Genomic DNA, 23,713 nt, shown 5'->3' on the forward strand with positions numbered 1-23,713 from the left:
AATTTATTCTTTGTTACCTACAAATGTGCCCATGCCTCTCCCATCCTAAAAAAGCCCTCACTTGATCCTTGTATCTTCTCAGGCAACCATATCTCTCCCATTTTAAACAAAACTACCTTCTCTTTACTTACTTTCAGTCCTTTGTAATGTGGCTTCTGAGTTCATCTCACAATTAAAACTGTTCTCTCCAAAAATATCAGTGACTTTTTTTTTAACCTTTACTTTCCATCTTAGAATCAATACTAAGTATTGGTTCCAAAGTAGAAGAGTGGTAAAGGCTAGACAATTGGGGTAAATAGCTAGGCCAGGATTTCCTTTCTTTAGGCCTGACACTCTATCCACTGAACTCCCTAACTGCCCCTTAAAGATTTCTTAAGTGCCTGCTAAGTGCTAAGCACCATGTGCCCCTTGGGAATACAATAAAAACAAAAAACTCCTGCCCTTAGTGAGCTCCCTCTCTAGAAGAAACATCATACAAACAACTGAACAAAAATGAATGAACAGATGAATGAATGAATGAATGAATGAATGAACAAATAAATAAATGAATGGATGAATATATTAATAAGTAAATAAATGAATGAATAAATAGGAGGGAGATGAGAGACTAGACTGACTTAAAGGAAGCCAAAAGGAAGGAGATGTTGAAAGAGATAGTTTCAGACATGAGGGACAATCAGTAGAATTGGCAGAGTAAGGAGATTGCATATCTTGTGGAAGAAATAGCAGAGAGAGCAATATCAATAAATCATAGAAGGGACAGCTGGGTAGCTCAGTGGATTGAGAGCCAGGCCTAGAGACAGGAGGTCCTACATTCAAATCTGACCTCAGACATTTCCCAGCTGTGTGACCCTGGGCAAGTCACTTGACCCCCATTGCCTACCCTTACCACTCTTCTGCCTTGGAACCAAAGGTAAGGGTTTTAAAAAATAAAAATGAATGAATGAATGAATGAATGAATGAATGAATGAATGAATGAATGAATGAATCATAGAGTACATGAAGGGAGTGAAATATAAAAAAACTGGATAGTTAGGAAGGATCTACACATAAAGTATTTTATATTTGATCCTAGAAGAAATAAGGAGCTATTGGAATTTATTGAATTGGAGACATAATATGGCCAGACCTGTGCTTTAGAAAAATCACTTCCTAAAAGCGACTGCTAAATAGAGAATGGATTTGTTTGGAGAGAGACTTAAGACAAAAGGATATCAATCCAAAGTCCAAGAGTATTCCCTATTGACTACACTCTCATCCTGTTTACTCTTAGTTTTACAACTGTACTTTCTTGGTTCTTCTAGCCATCTCATAACTTTATCTCAGTCGTCTTTGCTAATTCATTATCTATATGCTTCTCTTTAACTGTGAGTAGAACCTAAATTCTCCTCTAGGCCTTCTCACTCTGTGCTCTTAGGGGCCTTATCAGCTCTCATGAATTGAATTATCATCTTTTTGCAGATGACCTTCAAATCTATATATATTCAACCCTATCCCCACTTCTAGGGCTCAAGAGCCACATCTCCAGATCTCTTTTTAGGTAATTTGAACTGGATGACTCAGAAACATCTCAAACTCAACTTAAAATTCATTATCTTTCTGCCTCTGATCCTCTTTTCTCTTCTGAACTTCCCTGTTTTTGTTGAGGATAGCACCACTATTTTTTCAGTGACCTAGGTTGTGACCTTTGAGTTATCCTCAACTCCTCATTCCTTTTCACCCTTTATAGCTATTCATTTGCCCATCTCTTCATTCCCATGACTACCACCTAGCCTCTAGCCATGGCTTCTTCATTTGTTTCCTTCACTCAAGTCTCTTTTCCTTTCCAGTTCATCTACCACACAAAGGCCAAAGTAATATTCCTAAAGCATGGGTCTGGCCAGATCATTTCCCTTTTTAATAACCTCTAGTAGCTCCCTATTACTTCAAGCACAAAATATAAATTTCTCTGTTTGGCATTTAAAATGCTTTCTAACTTGTTAGGCCCCAGTTAGACCTTTTCAAACTAAGTTCATTATACCCCTTCATGCATTCTGTGGTCCAATGAGACTGAACAGTTGTTGTTCTTAACTCATAGCACTTAATCTCCCTATTCCACTACCTAGCATAGACCTTCATCCATGCCTGGAATGCACTCCATCCTCATCTCTACCTCATAGAATCCTTAGTTTCCTTCAGAACTCAGCTGCCATGCCACTTTCAATATGAGGCCTTCCTTTTATTTTTCCTTTTCGGTCTCAGATATATAGAAGTGTACACTCCTTAGAACCATTAGAGAAATCAGGAATGTCTGTCTATATGAGTGTGTATAGATATATACATATCTTATTTCTTTTTCTTTTTTCCATTATCAAAGATATTTTCTTTTCCTAATTATATATAATAACAATCTTCAACCTACATTTTCCAAAATTATAAGATCCAAATTGTCTCCTTCCCTCCCTCCTCTCAGAGATGGTAAACAATTTGATCGGGATTTTACCTGTATTACCAAGCAAAACATATTTCCATATCGATCATTGTTGTAAGAGAACATTCCTCCTATAAAACCAAAATCCCAAAATAAAACCATAAATAAACTAATGTGAAAGACAGGTTGTTTTGATTTGCATCTGACTTCAACGGTTCTTTCTCCAAAAATGGGTAGCAGTCTTTGTCATAAGTCCTTCAAAATTGTCCCATATCATTGTCAAAAATATCCTATTTTCTTATAAATGAAAATAAGTTATTTTCACGTGTATAAAAATTTTGACTTACATTTTCTGTATTTTAGCACAGTGCCTGGCATATAAGAAGTTCTTAATAAATATTCCTTTACTTATAGACTATATTAGCCTCAAATATGAAACAGAATTACTCACCTTTACCCTCCTTTTTGAAGTAACAAAACAGCTGTGGACCATAGAGTTGTTTCAATGTCAATTTGCATTTCTCTAATATTTAGAGCATTTTTTTATATGACTATTGATAACTTAGATTCCTTCCTCTGAAAAAAGACCATACATATCTTTTGACCATTTATCAATTGGGAAATAGTTTTTGCTTTCATAAATTTGACTCAATTCCCTTTGTCTTTTAGCACTGCAACCACTATCAGAGAGTCTTACTGCAAATATTATTTCCCCAATTTCCTCCTTCTCTCATTTTAGATGTGAGAAGGAGATATAATAGCATAAAATGTTTTGGGAAAAAATTATTACTACATTAGAGTAGGAATTTTTTTGTTGATTTTTAAGTAATGATGGAGCCTGGAGTATGTTTGTAGGCAACAGGAAAGAAGCATTACTTGGTGGGGAGGATGAGGCAATAATTGCAAAGGCAGTCTGCTGAAGGACACAGGGATAAGATCAGGAGCACAAATAGAGCTCGGGATGATGACTCTCAAGCCTGTGAATCCCTGCTTCTAGAGGAGACTGAGACTGGTATATCTTTTGAGCTATTGAGTTCTGAGCTACTCTAAGCTGACCATCAGTACAATGAATCTCCAGGATCTAGGACAGCTGGGTTACCTAAGGGGATGGGGGTGGGAGTCAGCCAGGGTCAAAAAACAATGTATATCAAAGGTCCTATAACAGATAGTAGTCGTGTCAAGGCCATGAGTGTCTGCCCCTAATGATGAGAGAGCAAACCTTTAAAAAAATGAACATATCAGTAGATGCCACATTTGGGAAATACTTCAAAGTTTAGTGTTTTATGTCATGCAAAACAAATTAGTTGCTCACATCATTGATATCATATGTACCAATTCTACTTACAGAATTTTCTTGGAATTAGGTACATATGGAAACAGAATGAGTCAAGATTAGGAACCATCAATCTCAGTACATCCTCCTATTTTTAACTTGATTAGAAATGAAAGGGTAGTATCTTTCACCCATTTGATGCTTTTTTATTCTCATCTTTCTCATCCTTACTGTTGGCTAAGGGCATGCAAACTCACCTAAAGAGGCTCACATTAGAATATTTGTTTTCAAAAGCTGTTATCTTATTATTGTATATACTACCTAAACCAGTTCAGATTACATCCTTTCAGCATCTTCTAATGCTGCATGTTTGTTTTGGGTTTTTTAAATTTTGTTTTGTTTTGTTTTTTCATAAATCTGCCATCCAGTGTTAATAAAAATGGTTTGATTTGTTTCATGAATGCCAATGAGAAACACAGGTAGTCCAGATGAATTGCTTAATTTTAAATTAAGTCAAATAATCATCTCTAAAATCAAATTACCAGTTAAACAGTAAAGGGGAAGGGAAAGAAAGATGAATTCATTTGAATTCATGAGATTCTTCAGTTTTAAGTGGAATGAACAATAATGAACCTGAAAATTAATTATAATGACCAAATCCAAGAAATTAAGAAACATCTCCCTTCCTTCCTTCCTCCCTTGCAGAAACAAGGATTAAGAGCAATATTGCATATAGTGGGCAGATATGGTTGATCAATGTTTGGTTTTGTTGATCCGTTTCATTTTTTCTTTTAAAATTTTGTTAGGTATGGCTTACTGAGAGGAGGGAGAAGGGATATATTCAGAAACTAATGTGATAAAGTAACTAAACATATCAATAAAATGTTTTAATTTAAATTAGTTAGCTTTTTCTATGCACTGAAGACAGGTTATTTTTGATTTTATAGAAAATTATATGCAGAATTTTTAACACAGAAATGCTGCTTTTTATTTAAAATAGAATTATTAAATGCTCTATTTTAAAGGTGTATCTAAATCGGATGGTCTGTTTGGGTCTCCCTCTCCTGGCCCCTTGAAACAAACTGGCAAACTCAATCAGGTAAGCTTAGCTCAAAACTCACAAGAAACTACTGTATCCTTTGAATACTTTATTTCATTTTGTATTTTCTAATCAGGGTTTTATATTTTAATGAGATTAGGACATATGATTTCATTCCTATGGGTGCTTCTTGCACTAATGCAGATCACAACTACTTTATAACTCAAGAAGTGATCTAAGAGTTATTGTGGCCAGAATGTAGCCTCTGTTAAGAGGGTTGATTGAGAGTGGCTTTAGTAGAAGAAAATGTGATGCTTTAATGTAGCAATTCTCATGTTTTGGTCTCAGGATCCTGTTACATGCTTTAAAATTGAGGACCCCTAAGAGCTTTTGCTTATATGGCCCATATGTATCAATATTTGCCATATTTGACATTTAAAATGATAAATCTTTAATATGTTTTTCAGTTCCTTTAAAAAATAACAGTAATCAACTCATTAATCATGTTAACATAAATAACATTTTTTTTTTGTGAAAAATAACTGAACTTTCAAAAAGTTCCTAAGAAGGGGGTAGCATTGCTTTACGTATTTTTATAAATTTCTTTAATGAGAACAACACTGGGTTTTTATATTTGTTTCTACATTTAATTGAAATGCTATCTAACACAACATATTGCTATAAGTTGCTTTGTTTCAAATAGTGTTTTAGTAGAATTTGTCAGGGGCCTTGTAAAAGTCTACAGAATACATTATTGTGCCAACAATATATTATATTATTTCACATATGTATGTTTTGCCAATCAAGTATAAATTGTAATTTGTATTTATTTACTTTGGCATTATACAATAGCAGGTGGAGGAAATGAGGGAAATTTAAAGTTAGTGCTTGTATGAATCAAAATTAGAGAACTTTTACTAACAAATCTTCCATTTGAATCATTTTTATATATTTTAAATGGTGGGTATTTTTCAGCAAGTTTTCTTTGAATATGACTGATACATCATGCTTTTTTTTAGGCAATTCATTTACATGAAGACAAAAAGAAACAAAAAGCAAAAATATTTTTGAGTCCCCAATCAGGTATGTGGATTTTTACAGTAATTTATTTCATTTTCATTGACACTGACACACCATGACATTTTTTTTCTTTCAGTGAACCTTCTGCTTCCCCATTTTTTCCTATTTTTTCTACTATTTCTCCACTTTTTTCTCCTGCTTCTTAAAGAACAGTTGTTATTGTTGGCACAAACATCATACATACTTCCCAGGACAAATATTTTAACCTAAAGGAAGAAATAGTTGCTTGCTCTTTTAGATTCGTCTTACAAAGAAAGAAATGATTAGTAAACACAGTTCCTTATTATCTTAATACTAAACCTCTTAGAATGGTTTTAAGGATGTTGCCCTCCTGGCAATGTACTTTCAGACTTTATGGGGAGAAGCCAGCCATGAGCTGTAACTTCTGCAGTGTGAGTCCTTTGACTAGAGTCTAAGGTATTTAAATCTTTATTCTGATATTAATATTGAATTTAAATACTAAGCCTGAGTCTTGAAAAGAAATGAAGGAATTCTCACAAGATTGATTCAATTAATTTTTGGGTAAGTGTATGAGATTCTCAAAGATTAAAAACCAAGTTACAAAGACTAACAGCAGGTCAGAAATCAGATGCTTATAGAATCTCCTTCCTCACTGCCTTCATAAGATGAAAGAGAAGAAGAAAATTTTGCAAGCAAATATAATATATGATCTCTGCCTTTATAATGCCTGGTTTAAGATGTATAGCCTAGCTTTTGAGCTTCTTAAATATAAATACATGCTTCTAAAGAAATTCTTAAAATTTATAAACTTTCTTGAAGCAGTGTGACTTTGGTATTTCTATTAAAAGGAATAATGGGCACAAAAGAACTGAGCTTTGTATATGGTAGTTTATCTGAAAACATCTGGACAAATATTTTAGTAGACTGCATGCCAAAAATGTGTCAGTAAACTATTAGCCAAAAAAACCTAATTGCAATCTTGGGCTACATTACTAAAAGTAGCAGAGTAGCATAATATCCAAGAGTCAAGAAGTGATAATACTGCTTTGTACCCAGCCCTAGTTAGAGCACATTTGACCACTTTGAAATATTGTGTTCATTTCTGTGCCTCATGTTTTAAGAAACTGACAAGTAACCAAAGAAAACAACGAAGATGGCTAAGGATCTCAGGAACTGGGAATGTGTTGGGTTGAAGAAGAGAATACTTAAGATTCACACAATAAACATCTCTTATTTGAAGGACTGACATTGGAAAAGACAAACTTTTTTACTTGACCCTAGAGTAGAGCAATGATGGAGAACCTTTTAGAGACTGAGTGCCCGGCCTGGCCCCCCACCCCACCCTCTACTGAGTGTCAGGTGTGCCCTCCCCCACCCCTTACGCCATACTGGGGAGGGAGGAAGTACTCCCATTGGCTGCTGGGCAAAGGGGCAGGAGGTAGGGGAAAATGTCATCAGGTACAGTATAGAGGGGGAGGGGAGCAGCTCTGCCTCAGTCCCTCTGCCTTTCTAGTAATGAACTTGGAGGGGCGGGGAGGAGGCAAGTGCCCAGAGGTTTACCATCACTGCCCTAGAGGATAGAACTAAAAGCAATGGGTAGAAGAAAGGGCACCTAGATTGTTCAGTGGATAGAGGGCCAGTCCTGGAGACTGTAGGTCCTGAATTAAAATATAGCTTCACATACTTCCTAGCTGTGTGTGACTCTGGGCAAATCACTTAACCCCAGTTGCCTAACCTTTATCACTCTTCTGCCTGGGAATCAATACTTTGTATCAATTCTAAGGTCAAGGTTTGGTTTTGTTCTTTAAAGAAGTTAATTTAGACTTAAAGAATACTTTTATTAGAGTTACGCAAAAATGGAATGAGCTGCCTTGGGGGATACCAGGTTTCCAATTGTTTGAAGTCTTCTTGCTAGATAATCATTTTGGGAGGTGTATTATGGGTTTTACTAGATAGATTCTGAGGGGCTTTCCTGCTCTGATATTCTGTTGTTAAATCTCATGACCTCTGTGTGGCTGCCTAGTCAATGTTTGTTATTGGGTTGAAAATACAGAGTTTACTTCATAAATTATTTTATGTATGTACAATATAAAACCCCTTCAGGCAAGATTGCCTAGTTAAAATTCCATATCAGAGTTTTTAAAATGTTTGTCACAGACCAAATTCATTATTATTAAATATGTTACATGAAACATTGTTTTTTTCAATCATATCCAAAAGGAAAACTCCTAATTCTGTAATGTGTAGACTCTCAGATATTAAATTTGGGGACTAAGTTCACTTTAGGCAAAGGCATCCATGGGTAACAATATGTCTAGCTACCAAATAGAAGTAGACTGGGTTAGATAACAAGTAGAAGCAAAATAATTTGTTTAGGAAATCCAGAATGCTTTAAAAGGGAGATCTTGAAAAGTCAATGTTATAAAACCTATTTAATGGTAGTAGAAAGAAGTCTTCCTTAATAAATACCTAATAAATAAATAGTACCCCCCTCAGTATTTCACTTTATTTTAAAACTTCATTGTGCCTAAGTGGATTTTTAGGCTTAAAAATTTCTTATCTTTTCTATTAGGGAATTTCCTTTGTTTTTAGGTTTTAATCAGTAAAACTGAAAGAAAAGAATTTTAATTCTTTACTTAATCAAATACTAATAAAAGTATTGAAAAATTATTGAATAATACAAAGAGTTATAAAATATAAATTATTTGCATCTGAATTAGAACAATGTGATATAATTGTAATAATTGACATTTCTGTAGCTTCTTAAAGTTTGCAAGATGCTTTCTTCATGACTCCACATAATAGATAATGCAAAACCTATCCACATTTTACAAAGAAAGAAATTGAGATTCTGAGAGCTCACATGAATCACCCTATTTTCTCATAGCAATGAAGTATCCACATCAGGAACTCACCCTTCATCACTCTTTCCAGTACATCTGCAGTCTCTCTATGAGTGTAACAAAATTCTTGTCCTTTGCCGTTTTCCAAATCCATCTTTGAGCTACTTCCTAATGACTAACTTTGGATTTTTTTCAAATATGCTCGTAGCCTTGATATGTGGCAATCTTATTCTTCTGATCTTGTTTCATGTTGACCTTTATCATCATACATTTTTGCCACAAATAATTTTTGTCAGTTTTTCTTTTAAGTCGTTATTGTTAACTTTTGGGGTTTTTTTAACATCACCATAATTTTGCCCACTACCCTCTTCCCCTCCTATAGAGCAATCCCATGTTATAAATAATATTTGTAAAACAAAAATAAAAAGCAAGGAAAGAGAAAACAACCAGCATAACTTGCTTTATGTCAAAAAAAAGTCTGAAAATATGTAAAATATACCACATTCAGGAACCTCTCACCTCTACAGATGAGTAAATGATGCCTTCTTCTCATATTTTTTTCTTTGGAACTAGGTTTGTCCTTTTTGTAATTTTATAACTTTCACTTTTGAACTTTATTATTCTTCCCATTTACTCCATTATAATCACCATGTATATTATTTGCTTCACTTTACTTCACATTGCATCAATTCATGTCAGTCCATGCTTCTCTATATTTTCTGTTCATTATCTCTTGCCACACAGTATATTCCATTCCATTAACATATTTCTTTAGTCATTCCTCAATTGATAGGCATTATTTTTGTGTGTGCAGGGACTTTCTTCTTACTAATAACCTCCTTGGAGTATAATCCCCAAGTGGAATCTCTAGGTCAAAAGGTATGGATATTTTAGTCACTTGACATACATGTATATAAGTAAATTTAGTTGATAAACAACCCTGTAAGACATTACCAACATTAAACAGAGTAATAATAAAGTAGATTATAAATTATTTGTTATATAGTACTTTTCCCCCCATAGATATCTGCAAGGATTACATTCCAGCAAACCACCTTCCCACTATAATGCCTGAAACCACAGACAGTTTTCATTTTAACTTTTAACACCTATATTAACTTTACTGTACAATATTGTGTCTCTCTCCCTGCACCTCTTTCTTAGCTCAACACTATGCAGCCTCTCACACACCCCTGTCTACCACCACCAAAAAAATAAACTAAACCTTTAAAAAAATGTACTTACCCTTTAAGTGAAAACAGAACTAACAGGGAGGAAACTGCCTGGAGGGCAGACCATGCTGCCCCTGTGGATAACTAAAATTGCAGAGAATAAAACTGCCATTAAGGGGTCGGGACTACTGAACCAATTCACAGCTCCATCACTAATGGATTAGTGTGCCTGTCATTTTGCCAGTGTGCAAGGTGTGAGGTAAAATTTCAGGGTTGTTTTGATTTTCATTTCTCTTATTGATTTTTGAAGCATTCTTTCATATTATTAATTACACTTTTGAGAAATTTGTTCATACTCTTTAACCACTTATCTATTGAGGAATGGTTTTTGGTCATATATGTGTGTGTGTGTGTGTGTGTGTGTGTGTGTGTGTGTGTGTGTACAAATTGTTCATTTACATATAGATGTGAGTGTATTTATGAAACACAGAAAAACGATAAAAAGATTTCTCTCCCATTCTGCCACTTCCCACTGTTCTTTATTATTCATCTCCTGATAGCTGTGAAAAATATATAAATTATTTCTTTTCTAATATTTAATATTTCTTTTTAATATTAAGGTCATATCTTTATATTACATAGTTTTTTAAAGTGTTGATCCAATCCTAATTTCCGCCAGACTGCATTCCAATTTTCCCAGCAGCTTTTATCAAATAGGGAGTCATTTCCTAAATACTTTATCTTTTCCAGCTTGTCAAATGCTAGATTATAGAGTTCCATTGTTTTTGGTTCTTCCTTGTTTAGTATATTCTGTATTATACTTTTTTTTAAACCAGTACCAGATGATTTTTCAGCTGATTTTTAGTGCTATCTTCCCTTCATACCTACCTCTTTTCATTATTCCCCTATCTTTAATTTTTACAAATAATTTTTTATTACTAGTTTATTGTTCTGTTAAGTTACTCCTTTGATCATTTGGTTGGTATAGCACCAAAAAAAGGAAATTAGTTTTGGTAGTATTGTTATTTTTTTTAAATATTGGCATGACCCAACCACAAAAGCTCCTCCAGCTATTCAAGTTGTTTATTTCTTTAAGGACCAATTTGTAACTGAAGATAAACAAGTATTTTGTGTGTTTTGATAAAATACTTTATGTATCTTGTCATTATTTAGAATAGCATTTCCCTTCTATTATTGCCTTTCGGATTTTATTACTATTATTATTATTATATAGAGATATGTTGTTAATTTTGGAGGGTTTTTTTGTAGCCTGCAACTTTACTGAAGCTATTATCTCAGTATCTTTACTGATTATTTAGGGTTTTCTAAGGAAACCATTATGCAAAACAACAAGAGTGGTTTGGGTTTTTATTTCTTCACTAATCATTACACCTTAATTGTCTTTCTTTTGTCCTATTGTTATTTCTGAGATTTCCAGAACTGGGTCACATAGTGGAAAGAGTAGACATCCTTGCTTTTACATCTGTGTTTATTAGGAAAGTTTATAGTATATCTCAGTCATTGCTTTTGGTATTAGATATTTACCTTTTATGATATTAAACAAGGTCTTTCATTACCTATATGTTGTAAGATTTTTTTTTTAAACCCTTGTACTTCGGTGTATTGTCTCATAGGTGGAAGAGTGGTAAGGGTGGGCAATGGGGGTCAAGTGACTTGCCCAGGGTCACACAGCTGGGAAGTAGCTGAGGCCGGGTTTGAACCTAGGACCTCCTGTCTCTAGGCCTGACTCTCACTCCACTGAGCTACCCAGCTGCCCCTAAGATTTTTAGCATAAATGTGTGTTGTGTTTTTGTTAAAGCATTTTCCTATCTATTGAGATATTCATTTAATTTGAGATTTTTTCTTTTTAGTATAATTAATTGCTGACAGAATTTTATTTAAAAATTTTTTAATATTCATTAATAATATTAGTCTTTAGTTCTCCTTTGCTTTAGCCCTTCTTGGTTTACATATTAGGATTCTATTTATCTCCTTAAAGGAATTGGGTAGTTTCTTTCTCCGTTTTTAAAAATAATTTGTGTAGTATTGGTACTAATTCTTTAAATGTAAAGAATTCTGTGAATCTATCAGGACTGAAAATATTTTTCTTTAGGTAGTTCCTTTACAGGTAGTTCTATTTCTTTTTTTGAGATTTAAAATTCCATTTTATCTTCTATTTAAGAATTTCATGTTTTTGAAGGTATTCCTCTTATTTTGTGTTCTCAATTTTTTAGTGTGTTACTATACATATTCCAATACTATACAATTCCAATAGTTCTCTTTATTTCTTCTAGTTCTTTTTTTTCTCCTTGATCATTTTCTATTTGGTTGTTTTGATTTTTCTGCCTTCTTTAATCAGATTACTTGTGGGTCTGTCAATTTTGTTAACTTTTTCAAAGAACTAGCTTTCAGTTTTAGTTATCATTTATTTGGAGGGCAGTTGGTTTCCATTTTATCACTTTCTCTCATTTTAATATCTTTTTAAGCCTTTTTTCAAATAACATTTTCCCTTCAATTACATGGGGGGGACACTTTTTTTTAACTTTAATTTATTTTGAGGTTAAACCAGATTCTTACCTTGCCTTCTCCCCTACCTAAGATGCCAGGCAATCTGATATAGATTTTATATGTGTAATAGTATAATATTCCAGTAATAGTCCATAGTAGTCATTTTGTGAAAGAGAAATCAAACAAACAAGAATAAAAGTGAAGTAAGTGAAGAATTAAAGTGAAACAGTACATCTCAGTCTTCATTCAGACTCCAATCAGTTCTTTCTCTGGAGGCAGATGGTGTTTTTCATCATGAGTCTTTGAGTATTGTCTTGGATCACTATACTGCTAAGAATAGCCAGGTCATTCATAAATGTTCATCCTACGATATTACTATTACTCTACAATGTTCTCCTGGCTCTACTCACTTCACTTTGCATCAATTCATGTAGGTTTTTCTGAAATCATCCTTTCTCATCATTTCTTGTAGCATAGTAGTATTCCATTGTAATCAGATACCACAACTTGTTCAACCATTCCCCAGCTGATGGACATCACCTCAGTTTCCAATTCTTTGCAACCACAAAAAAAAAGCTGCTATAAATATTTTTGTACCAACAGGTCCCTTTCCATTTATTTTTTTTTAATATACCCTTACATTCCATCTTAGAATTAATATTGTCTATTGGTTCCAAAGCAAGAGAACAATAAGGGCTAGGTAATGGGGGGTTAAGTGACTTGCTCAGGGTCATACAGCTAGGAAGTGTCTTGACTAGATTTGAACCCAGGACCTCTTGTCTCTAGGGCTGACTCCAGCCACCTAGCTACTCCCATGCTTACATTTATTTATTTGTTGGCTTTCTAATTTTTTAGAATACATATTGAGTTCATTAATCCTTTCCTTTTCTATTCTGTTAATGCATATTGTAGGGATATGATTTTCCCCTGAGGACTGCTTTAGCTGCATTCCAGAAATTTTGGTATGTTGTTTCATCATTATCATTTTCTTTCACATAGCTATTGTTTATATGATTTGTTCTTGGACCAATTTCTTTAAGATTTCAGTGTTAAGACTCTGCATCTTGGACTTTTGTTCTCCCCAAACTGATTACTATTTTTATTATTATGGTTTGTAAAGAGTATATATAATTTTGTACTTTTATCTCTAGTTTCTCCAGCAATTTTTTTACTTCTCTATTTTTTCCTTTGTGTTTATCATTTTATCAGATTTGTCTAAAACTAAGAGTGGGGCATTGTCTGTTTTTTGTAATTCAGTTAAATTTTCCTTTATTGGTTTAAATTCCAAGTTACTTGGAGCACATAATTTTAATACTGATATTGGTCTTTGGATCATTTAAGTAAAATGTAGTTTCCTTGTTTATCTCTTTTTATATTTTGAGTGCTTATTTTTACTTTGTCTATAGCATGACTAGGGCAACTAGTTGATGCAGTGGATAGAATGCTAGGCCTGGAATCAGAAAGAATAACTCTTCCATGAGTTGAAATCCAGCCTCAACCACTTACTAGCTATGTGACCCTGGACACATGACCTTTAACACTCTAGCTACGTGACCCTGGACATATGACTTTTAACACTCTTTGCCTTGGTTTTCTCATCTGTAAAATGAGCTGGAGAAGGAAATAGCAAATCACTCCAGTATCTCTGCCAAGAAACCCCAAATAGGGTCATGAAGAGTCAGACACAACTAAAAAATGACTAAATAACAACAAATAGCATGACTGCCATTCCTGCTTTTTTGGATTCATTTGATGCTGCAAAGTAAATTTTTTCTGGGTTTTTTTTATTCTGTGTATGTCTTTGCTTTCTAGTTGTGTTTCTCATAAGCAAAAGACTATTAAGTTTGAGGGGTATTTTTTTATAGTTTGTCACTTTTTCATTATAATGGATTGTTAATCCTTTCACATTTAAAATTGAGACTTAAGCTTATATTTTCCTTCATTTGTCTCTAATATAGATTTTCCCCCTTTAAATAAGCTTGTGTCGCCTTACTCTATAAAGACAGTACTTTGTTTCTTCAATCATTTTATCTTAAGCTTCCTTAAGGCAACCCTATTCCAATACCCCAACTTTTTCTCCTCAAACTCACACATGCACACACACTCATACATATATGCCCTTCAGCCAGTTGTTAACCCTTTTCTCCTAGTTTTGGAGACTGGAGCTAAAAAGGAGCTAATGCTAATAAACTCATTTTTCTTTCTTCTGCTTATCTTATCAAATTCTCTTCCTTTTTTCTCTCCTAATTGAGTAATTAATTAAAATCCTCCCCTTCTCCTTTTCTTCAGCATTTTGATGTTTAGTTTTTTAATTTCATTTTCTGCATCTTTTTCTAAAAAAAGAATTTCTTTTTTTGCCTTTTGATTGTTTATCTTCCCTTTCTATTCTAGATTTCTATTCTTTGATTCTTGGATTTATACTTACTTAGTTCTTCTTTAGTCTCCATTCCGCATGGAATTAAAGTTTCTAATATACCTATTTTGGGTTCCTCTTTCTAAATAGTATCTGCGTTATTGCTTTGTAGAGCTTGCCCCCCCCCATACCCTTTTTTTCTGTTGTTTCTCATTCTTAGCAATACCAGTTCCCACAAGTTAAAGAATTTATAATTCTCCTCCTTGGTAGGAATTTCCTTCTGTACACAATTATACAGTTCACTAACACCCTTTGCCACCCTCTCAATAATCATGTTTTTTTTTCCCATTTGCTATGAAATCTCCTTTCTGGGTCTCACTCTAATGAGTGTCAGTTGCCTCCCAAGATGAGAAAAGTACCTAAGCACCAATCTCCCAGTTTTATCTATTTTAAAGTCTACATCTATAGAATCCCTCTTCTCCCATAAGAATGTTCTTCAAAGGATCTCATCCTACCACAAACAATATTGCCCTCTTTTCCCTGTTTTAGTCTTTCCCTTCCTCTCTTCACAATTCTACTGGTTCTTTTAACCTCCTGAGAGATTACAGAATATATTTTCCCTTCATTGTTAACTTTCAACTTGATTAGGATACATAACATTCCTTTCTCCTTCTTCTCCTCTTCCTTTTGTTCTATTTTTCATTTTAATCCAACAAAAAAAAAACTTTGATTCACATGTAGGCCCAATGTTGTGGGTTTTAGTCCATGATGTTTCTCCACCATCTTATCTTCTATATGGCTTCTGCTTTCACCATTTTCTCCTTTCCGTACTTTTAGAATGCAATTTAATAATAATCTCTCTTATATTCTTTTGTTGTTCTCATTCTTAGTTGTATTTGTTTACCTTTCTTGTATTTCTATTATCTAGGGTATTTGAAAAAGCAAATTTGGTCATGTCTGCTTTTCTTCTTTGGAATGACCATCTCTTTATGTTAATGGTTAGGGTCAGATTTACAGATTATGCCATCTTGGTTTGTTCTCATTGTTCTTTGGATTACAGTACAGTATATTGGATTACAGTACAGTTCCCATTGTTCTTTGGATTACAGTACAGTATTTCGTTTCCTCATATGGTTTGTGATATTCAAGAGTCTAATGTTATTCAGATTTCCTTTACTTCATATTTAAAGGAAATGTATATTTTTCTTGGTTTCTTGTAAAATTTGTGTTTTTGTCAATAGAATTACATTTTACCATATGTCTTGGAGTTTGCAGCATAGGGTTTTGTTATTTTCTGAGGGTGATCTGGGTTGTTTCCGTTGGTATTTGGTTTTCTGTGTTAAGAAATTCTGGATAGTTTTCTTTTACTGTTTCTTATATTGCCATGTTTAAGTTTTTCAGTCTTTTCTTCTGGGAGAAGCTATAATCTTTAAGTTGTCTCTATATGTTCTGTCTTTGAAATCATTATGCTTTGCGCAAAGAGATCTTTTTTTTTCCTTAATTTTCTTTTCAATTATTCTCTTCTCTCCATTCCCTACCTCACCTATTGAGAAGGCAAGAAATACATCCTCGTTACATAGAAAAATCAGATATATATTTTTTAATGTTACTTTTTCTTGCTTCTCTTATTCCAGATTGTCCTTCATTTCTGTTTGCATTCCCAATCAATTATCTCTCTTTTGTTCCTTTGATGAAGTTTGTCACTGTGGTTTCAAGTTTTTTTCTATTCTATTGCTTTCACAGTTTTTAGTTCTCTTTTTAAACTAATTGGAGTTGTGATTCCATGATCTCATGGTAATCCACAGAGGATTCTACTTCATTATTGGGTGTTGATTCGTTTCCCTTTGTCTAAAAGTATTTATTCAGAGATGTTTATTTTTGCTTAGCTGATCTGCAGGTCATACTACCTTCTGTTATTAATATCTTTCCTGTTGATTTATCTGCTTATACTCAAATTTAAAGTTAAGTTGGAAAAAGCATCTTATTCTGCAAGATAGATATATCGTCAAAGCAATGAATGATGTGCTGATAATCATTTAATCAATAATTAACCATTCGCAAGAAAATCATACCAGGAAGTAAAAGAAACCTGCAGAATTAAAAATATCTCTGGAGGAACCTAGAGGTAGGTTGGGATGGTGCTAAAAATAATAAGGAAATAATGGGATTTGGAGGGAGAGATGACCAATACAAAAACTAATGATAGGTTCTGGAAAATAGAGAAAAGGAACATCTTTAACTAAGTTTTCAGATCTTGAGTAATTTTACTCTTTTTTCCCCTCATATTTTCTTACTGCTTATTTTCAGATTCATTTCCCATTTTTATAGTTTCCTTTGGAGCTAATCCTCAAAGCTATCTCACTCTTCTCACACACTGGACAATTCAGTTTTACTGACCTCACATGACTTCTCAGGGCTTATATAATGATATTGGTCCCTTCTCTCTCTGTCTCTGTCTCTTCCCCCACCCCTTACTCTCCTTACTACATCTTCCTCTACCATCTTTCAGAAGTCTAATTCACTAAAATGAAGCCAGATTAATTTTTAAACAATTAGTAAATCATTTGTAATGTTACTATGGTTGCTTTACTGAAGTAGCAATAAAATTTTCTGAACCTCTTGTTCATAATCTCATTGAGCCATGAATTCTTAACTATGAAGGCAAGGAGAAAGGAGCCAGGAAAGAATACAGTAATTTGTCTAGTTGAGGAACAGAACTTAAATAAAGCATCCTTTTGCATAGTGTCAACAGGAATGTGATATTTCTGACTCTGCTTTATGAACTGAGTGTTGCATTTTTAGGTTACTCATAAGAAAGAGTAGGTCAAGGAAATGCAGATCTAGTCCCAAAAAAGAGAAATCAAGTAATAGTGGGAGAGACAGGACACACTTATTAAACCCTCTTTCTACCTAGAAATACAAAGAGATAACAGAGAAATTGTAAAAAATGAAAGATTAAATTTTACACAATTGTGAACAAAAACATAATTTCAGTATTTGGGTTTGGTTTTTTTAAAACCTTTTCTGTCTTAGTAACAACTCTTAGGACAAAAGGATAAGAGCTAGACCAGTGGTTCCCAAACTTTTTTGGCCTTCCTCCCCCTTTCCAGAAAAAATATTATTTAGCCCCCTGGAAATTAATTTTTTTTTTTATTTTAATAGCAATTAATAGGAAAGATAAACGCACCTGTGGCCATCACCAACCCGCCCCCAGATCGCTGCAGCACCCACCAGGGGGCGGTAGCGCCCACTTTGGGAATCACTGAGCTAGACAAACAGTGACTTGCCCCAGGGTGACACAACTAGGAAGTGTCTGAGGCTAACTTTAAACCCATGTCCTCCTGACTCCAGGCCTAGTGTGATATCCACTGTGCTACCTAGCTGCCCCATTAATGAGATATTTTAGAATTCCTATATAGAAACCAATGTTAATGACCCAGAAGATAATAACTTCTCTTTTAAAGACAGAATAATGGTAAATGTAAGGATACTTCCGGTAAATAAAGAAAAATTCCCACTCTTTTAGTCTGACCACCATAAAATGATCCATTATCAATCAGAAGGCATATATTTAGCCTTTACTACCTGCAGACATTGTCCAACCCTTTTAAATTACATACTATTTTGAATAAGTATTCTATTTAAAGAAAACTTAATTAGGTCTTCAAGAAAGTCAGAGGACTTCTTGCAGATGGCTATTCTAAATTTTTATATCACATCTAATATGCTTAATGCTTTATGTTTCCATTCCCTTTTCAGTGGTATTATAACAGTGATTCCCAAAGTGGGTGCCGTAGTGATCCAGGGCGGCAGTGATGGCCATGGGTGCATTTGGGGGCAGTGATAGTATGTGACAGGGGACGCTAAGTAATATTTTTTTTGGAAAGGGGGCAGTAGGTCAAAAAACTTTGGGAGCCACTGTATTATAAGGATGAGAGTAGGAGTCTTTATTACAAGTTTGGAGGAAGCAGCAAAATTATTCCTTTTCTTCCCATTCGATTCTTAAGAGTTATTGTCAGAGCTCTGTTATCCTTTTTCTGAAAAGTACTGGTACAGGATATTGATTTCAAGCAAGATGAACATTTGCCATTTCTTTTCTCTCTCCCCAGATGCCAGTCTGTACATTTGTTTGTACTTAATCTTTAGTGCTCACCTATGTCCCTCCACAACAACATAATATCTAATTGTGAACTTAGTAAAATTGTGCTAATGTGACAACCCTAATTCTATTCTGAAAGAGAGCATTTTCATTATACTTAATCTTTTGTGTTTGAAACATTTATATTCTAGTCATGTGAAGATGTGAAATGAAGATCAGATTCCTAAACAGAAAAGCTGTTTGAAATGATTAAAAGTAAAAAAGTAATTTTTCTGATTACAAAATTAATAATTCAAGGTTTATTTTTTTGTGTTTTTTTTTGTGTGTTTTTTCTCCACTGTAGGCAGCCTTTCCAATAAATACATGACTCAGGGAAAAGCCTCACAGAAGAGGACCCAACAAGATACCCGTGAGGGAACAGAACACCATTAATGGCAGTCACAAACACTCTGAAAATGAGGCTTATTTTAGCTAAAACAGCTTGGGTGTACAGGATATGGCAGCACATATCAGGCTTCAACTTAACATTTAAGGGAAATGGCAGTTGGTTGTTCTTGTTTTTTTATTTAATGAAATTGCCAATTTTTAAAAAAATTTTTAATATTCGTCCACCTGCCACAGGCACCTGCTCTCACTAGATTCGAGCATTTTAATCAAAGTCTATGATGTTTGTCTTTGATAACTAGATTTAAAAAAATGTGTAGTTAGGGCCTAGTACTTAATATTCCCAGGGGTTTTAATCCTTTCAAAACAAACTAAAAAAATATGGTGTGAAAATTAGCCCTTCTCTCTCTCCTCAAGTAAATTTAGTTTGGTTTTTTTTTTTTTTTGCTTCCCTCCATTGTATTTTTATTTCAAAAAGGAAAATGATATTTATTGTTGTTTACTGAATCCTTGTGTAAAATTGTTTCAAATGTGGACTGCCTCCACTGTATCCACAAAAATAATTTAAATTCATCTATAGAAGCTTTGACAACATGGACATTAGTAAACTTTTATGTAAAATTTCTATGGACAAGGAGTATCCATTGAGTTCTTTTTTCTGTTTTGTTTTCCCTGTCTCTTTAAATATGAGTTGACACACTTGCTGCGCTTATGTAAAAATGGAGATGTGAAACAAGTTGTCCTGTTTGATGCTGCTAAGAATATATTTCTACTCTCTATAAAACGTGTCAGAGAAATATAAAATTCTTTCACTGTGGATTTCTAATGCTCTACAAATTGAAGAGGCCATACCTGCCAATCAAGATCTCAGTATCATCTTGGGCTGTTTAGAGACCTTCAGAGATATAATCTTTAACTTTACAAGTCACTGAAAAATAATATGTCTAGTAAATGGTCCAAACTATGCTTCCATTATTTATGATTTTCAAATAAAAAACAAATTTTCAATCTTTAGTTTTCTAACATTTTTTCTGATGTTTCTAAATTTCTTGACAGCGTGGCAAAATAAATTAAAAAGTGAGCCATAATATTTTTAGTTCCTTTTTAAAAGAAATCTATAATATATAACCTACATATAACTTTCTAGCTATTCTTAAAGCCTTATTGTTCTTCAGCCCACGATGGCTAGTTGTTTTTCCAGCACATAAGCAAGAGATTTATGATATTAAATACAAAGAGACTAGGAAATACTAAGGAAATGTGAATGAACCTGAGTTTGAATCCCATGATTAAAATAAAAGAGTTTGGGCTAGATGACTTCTAAGATTCATTTTGGCTCAGTATCTTATGAGCCTATGAGACTTTCCAAAGTTCACTTTAATTTTTGTCTTTTACATTTCTGAATTTTGTATTTTGTCAGATCCTAATTTTTGAGTCTTTTACTTACTAGTAACTTGAACTACATCATGACACAAGGATGACCCTTAGTTCACAGCATCAAATACAGTTTCTGTGGTACATATATGATGAATTCCTGAATCATGACAACCAGTGAAATAAAAAAAAATAGTCCTTTCCATTTCTATACTGCTGGCAGTGAAGTAATGAAAGTAGAGAATGCTAATGAGTTTCACTCTGAAAATTTTATTCCAGTTGCCATGTCAGTATACTAATAGAACAGCAATGTTGTCATTCTCACTAGAAATGAAACCAGAAATAAATAAGTTGTAACTAAATGGAAGAATACTCAAGAACCCTTTGGAGAGGCAAATGAAAGAGTTGGTAGAATTGTTTTGTTTTCTTCACAAACTCAAAGTGTATACATCATTTCATGAGCCAATCTAAGACCACACTGGAGATAACTGCAAGTTATGCATTGATATATATTGCTGAGAATAAAGAGACATTCTACTAAGAAAAAAGGGAGATGTAGTGTGAGGAGCTAGGGACCACAGTGGATAGTGTGCCAGGTCTGGAGTCAGGAATATCTCAGTTCAAATCTGGCCTTAGACACTTTCTAACTGTAAGACCCTGAGCAAGTCACTTAACCTTGATTCCATAGCCCTTGACACTCTTCTTTCTTAGAATTGTTACTAAGACAGAAGGGTAAGGGTTTAAAAAAACTCAAGATCTTCTAAGGTGATATGTACACACACACTTACACATATACTTCAGTGACTTGAAAAAGTGGGTATGGGAGGACAATGGAAAAAATATTAGAAAATAAAATTAATGAACAGATAACTTGCTAAATTCTTATGTACCTAAGGAAATGAGCATTTATTTAGCCACTTTACAAATACCTCACTTGGTCATAACAATCCTGAGATGTAGGCACTGTTATTATCTTTACTTTTAAGGAAACAGATAAACAGAAGTTAAGTGATATGCCCAGAGACGTTCCACTTGCAAAATGACTGATTGGAACTCAGATCTTCCTAGCCCAGCACTAATCCACTGAGCTATTCTGTCACTTTTAGGGGATATAACTGAAAAAACTGGGTAACTGCCAGTGTCAGATACTCTACTCCACAGTCCTTATGTGTCATCAAAATATCCTATTAGTTCCAAAACATGCTCAAAAAGTATTTGAATGAATCAAAACATAATAAAATATGCAAATATACTCAAGGGGACATTTTAAAAAAACATTACAGAGGTAGGTAGAAACAATAGAACTTCACAACTAATTGGATATGAGAGATGAGAAACAGTGAAGAGTTGAGGATGACATCCAGGTTGCGAGCTCAGGTGACTGAAGTTGAGAGGGAGAGCTGTTGGGGAAAGATAATGAGTTCAGTTTGAAACATGCTAAGTTTATGATGTCCAATAGACAGAGATGTGAAACTGAAGTTGGAAAAGAGATTAATGCTGAATAAATAGATCCATGAATAAACCTGTATAAAAGATAATTTAATCCATAGCTGTTGATAAGATTGCCAAGTGGAAAAAATATAGCAGGAGAAGAAAAGTAGGTCCAGGGCAGCCATGGTGAGTTGTATAATTTGAATGAAGATCCAGCAAAGACTGAGAAGCAGCATTTAGGAAGAGAATCCAAAAAGAACAGTATCATGAAAACCTAGAATGTCGATAAGAGAGTAATCGGAGGTAATCAATAGTGGCCTCTTGAGAGGCCACTGGATTAGGCAATTTAAGAGACAAATTTATAACTTTGGAGAGAACAATTTCATTTGAAAGATAAGGTCAGAAGGCATTGCAGAGTTAAAGTAGGAAAGAAAATGGCCTCCAGTAGTTTAGCTAGGAAAGGGGAGATGGAGATGGGATGATAGCAAGGATGACCAGATTGAGTGGGAGTTTTTAAAAGATGGGGAAGAAGGGCAGCTTGGATACCTCAGTGGATTGAGAGTCAGGCCTAGAGACAGGAGGTCCTAGGTTCAAATCTGGCCTCAGACACTTCCCAGCTGTGTGACCCTGGGCAAGTCACTTGACCCCCATTGCCCACCCTTACCACTCTTCCACCTAGGAGCCAATACATAGAAGTTAAGGATTTAAAAAAAAAAAAAAGATAAAAGATGGGGAAGATGTGTGTTTGTAGGAATAAAAACAATTACAGTGTGAGACTGAAAGTGAGAGTGAGGATGCTAAAGCAGTCACTTCTGGAGAGTTCAGGATGGAATGGGATTAAGGGTACATGTGCAGAAATTTGCATTAGCAAGGAAAAGGACCACCTCCATTGTGAAAAGGGTGAAGGAGGAAATAATGACTGAAGGCATCTGAGTAATGTGAGATGAAGAAGAGGGGAAAAGTTAACTAAAAAGTATACTAAAACAATAGTAGGGCAGCAGATATAAAATAAACCCTCAAAATCATTAGCCTTTGCAAATCACTAACAGATAAAAAATTAATTCCATTCAAAAATAACTGCAATATGTTTACTTGCCAAGACACTATAATCATACAAATACAATTACAAAACTAAAACTAACATAAAAATGAATAATTGGAGAAAGAGTAATTGCACATTGGTCTGTCTTTGTTAATAAAAGTTAATTTATAGAGTCAGTGCTATACCAATCATATCAACCAGCAGGTAACTACAGAACTAGACAATTCATCTGAAATAACAAAAAGTTGAATCTCAAAAGAAATAGTGAAAAAAAGAGAACTAGAAATACCAGGATCTCTAGCTATGGTACAAAGTTTTTCTGCTAATTAGTAAACAGAAAAGATGATTAATAGAACAGATTATGTAATAAGACACATCTGCAATCAAATAGTGGTATAGTGTTTAATAAATCCAGCAACACCAACATTTTAAAGAAACTGCTGGGGAAGCTGGAAAGAAGTCTGGCAGAAGTAAGGTTTAAATTGGCATCTCATAATATACAACACAATAAGCCCTAAATACATACATGACATAGATGCAAAAACAAATTGGAGGGGGAGGGAAGGAAATAGGAGTGAGTAACAAAAAGAGATGATCGCAAAAGTTTAATGGACAACTTTGATTACATTAAATTGAAAAAGGTTTTGCAAAAACAAAATCATTTGAAAAAGTAGTAAATGGGTGAAAGTCCTTGCATCCATTTCTCTGATAAAATTCTAATATCCATACATAAAGCAAATTCAT

At 34.1% G+C, this 23,713-nt stretch overlaps 1 protein-coding gene across 1 annotated transcript in view; it reads left to right on the forward strand.

Annotated features, from left to right (window-relative positions):
- Positions 1-20,136, forward strand: part of TUT7 (terminal uridylyl transferase 7) — an 89,485-nt gene extending 69,349 nt beyond the window's left edge. The window contains exons 27-29 of the mRNA XM_044661422.1: positions 4,709-4,782; positions 5,742-5,805; positions 19,082-20,136. Of these exons, the coding sequence (XP_044517357.1) occupies positions 4,709-4,782; positions 5,742-5,805; positions 19,082-19,170 (227 nt within the window). The 3' untranslated portion in view covers positions 19,171-20,136. The remainder of the gene's footprint in view (positions 1-4,708; positions 4,783-5,741; positions 5,806-19,081) is intronic.
- Positions 20,137-23,713: the final 3,577 nt, after the last annotated feature.

This window comes from Gracilinanus agilis, chromosome 1, assembly GCF_016433145.1.
Source record: "Gracilinanus agilis isolate LMUSP501 chromosome 1, AgileGrace, whole genome shotgun sequence".
Taxonomy (NCBI): Eukaryota; Metazoa; Chordata; class Mammalia; order Didelphimorphia; family Didelphidae; genus Gracilinanus; species Gracilinanus agilis.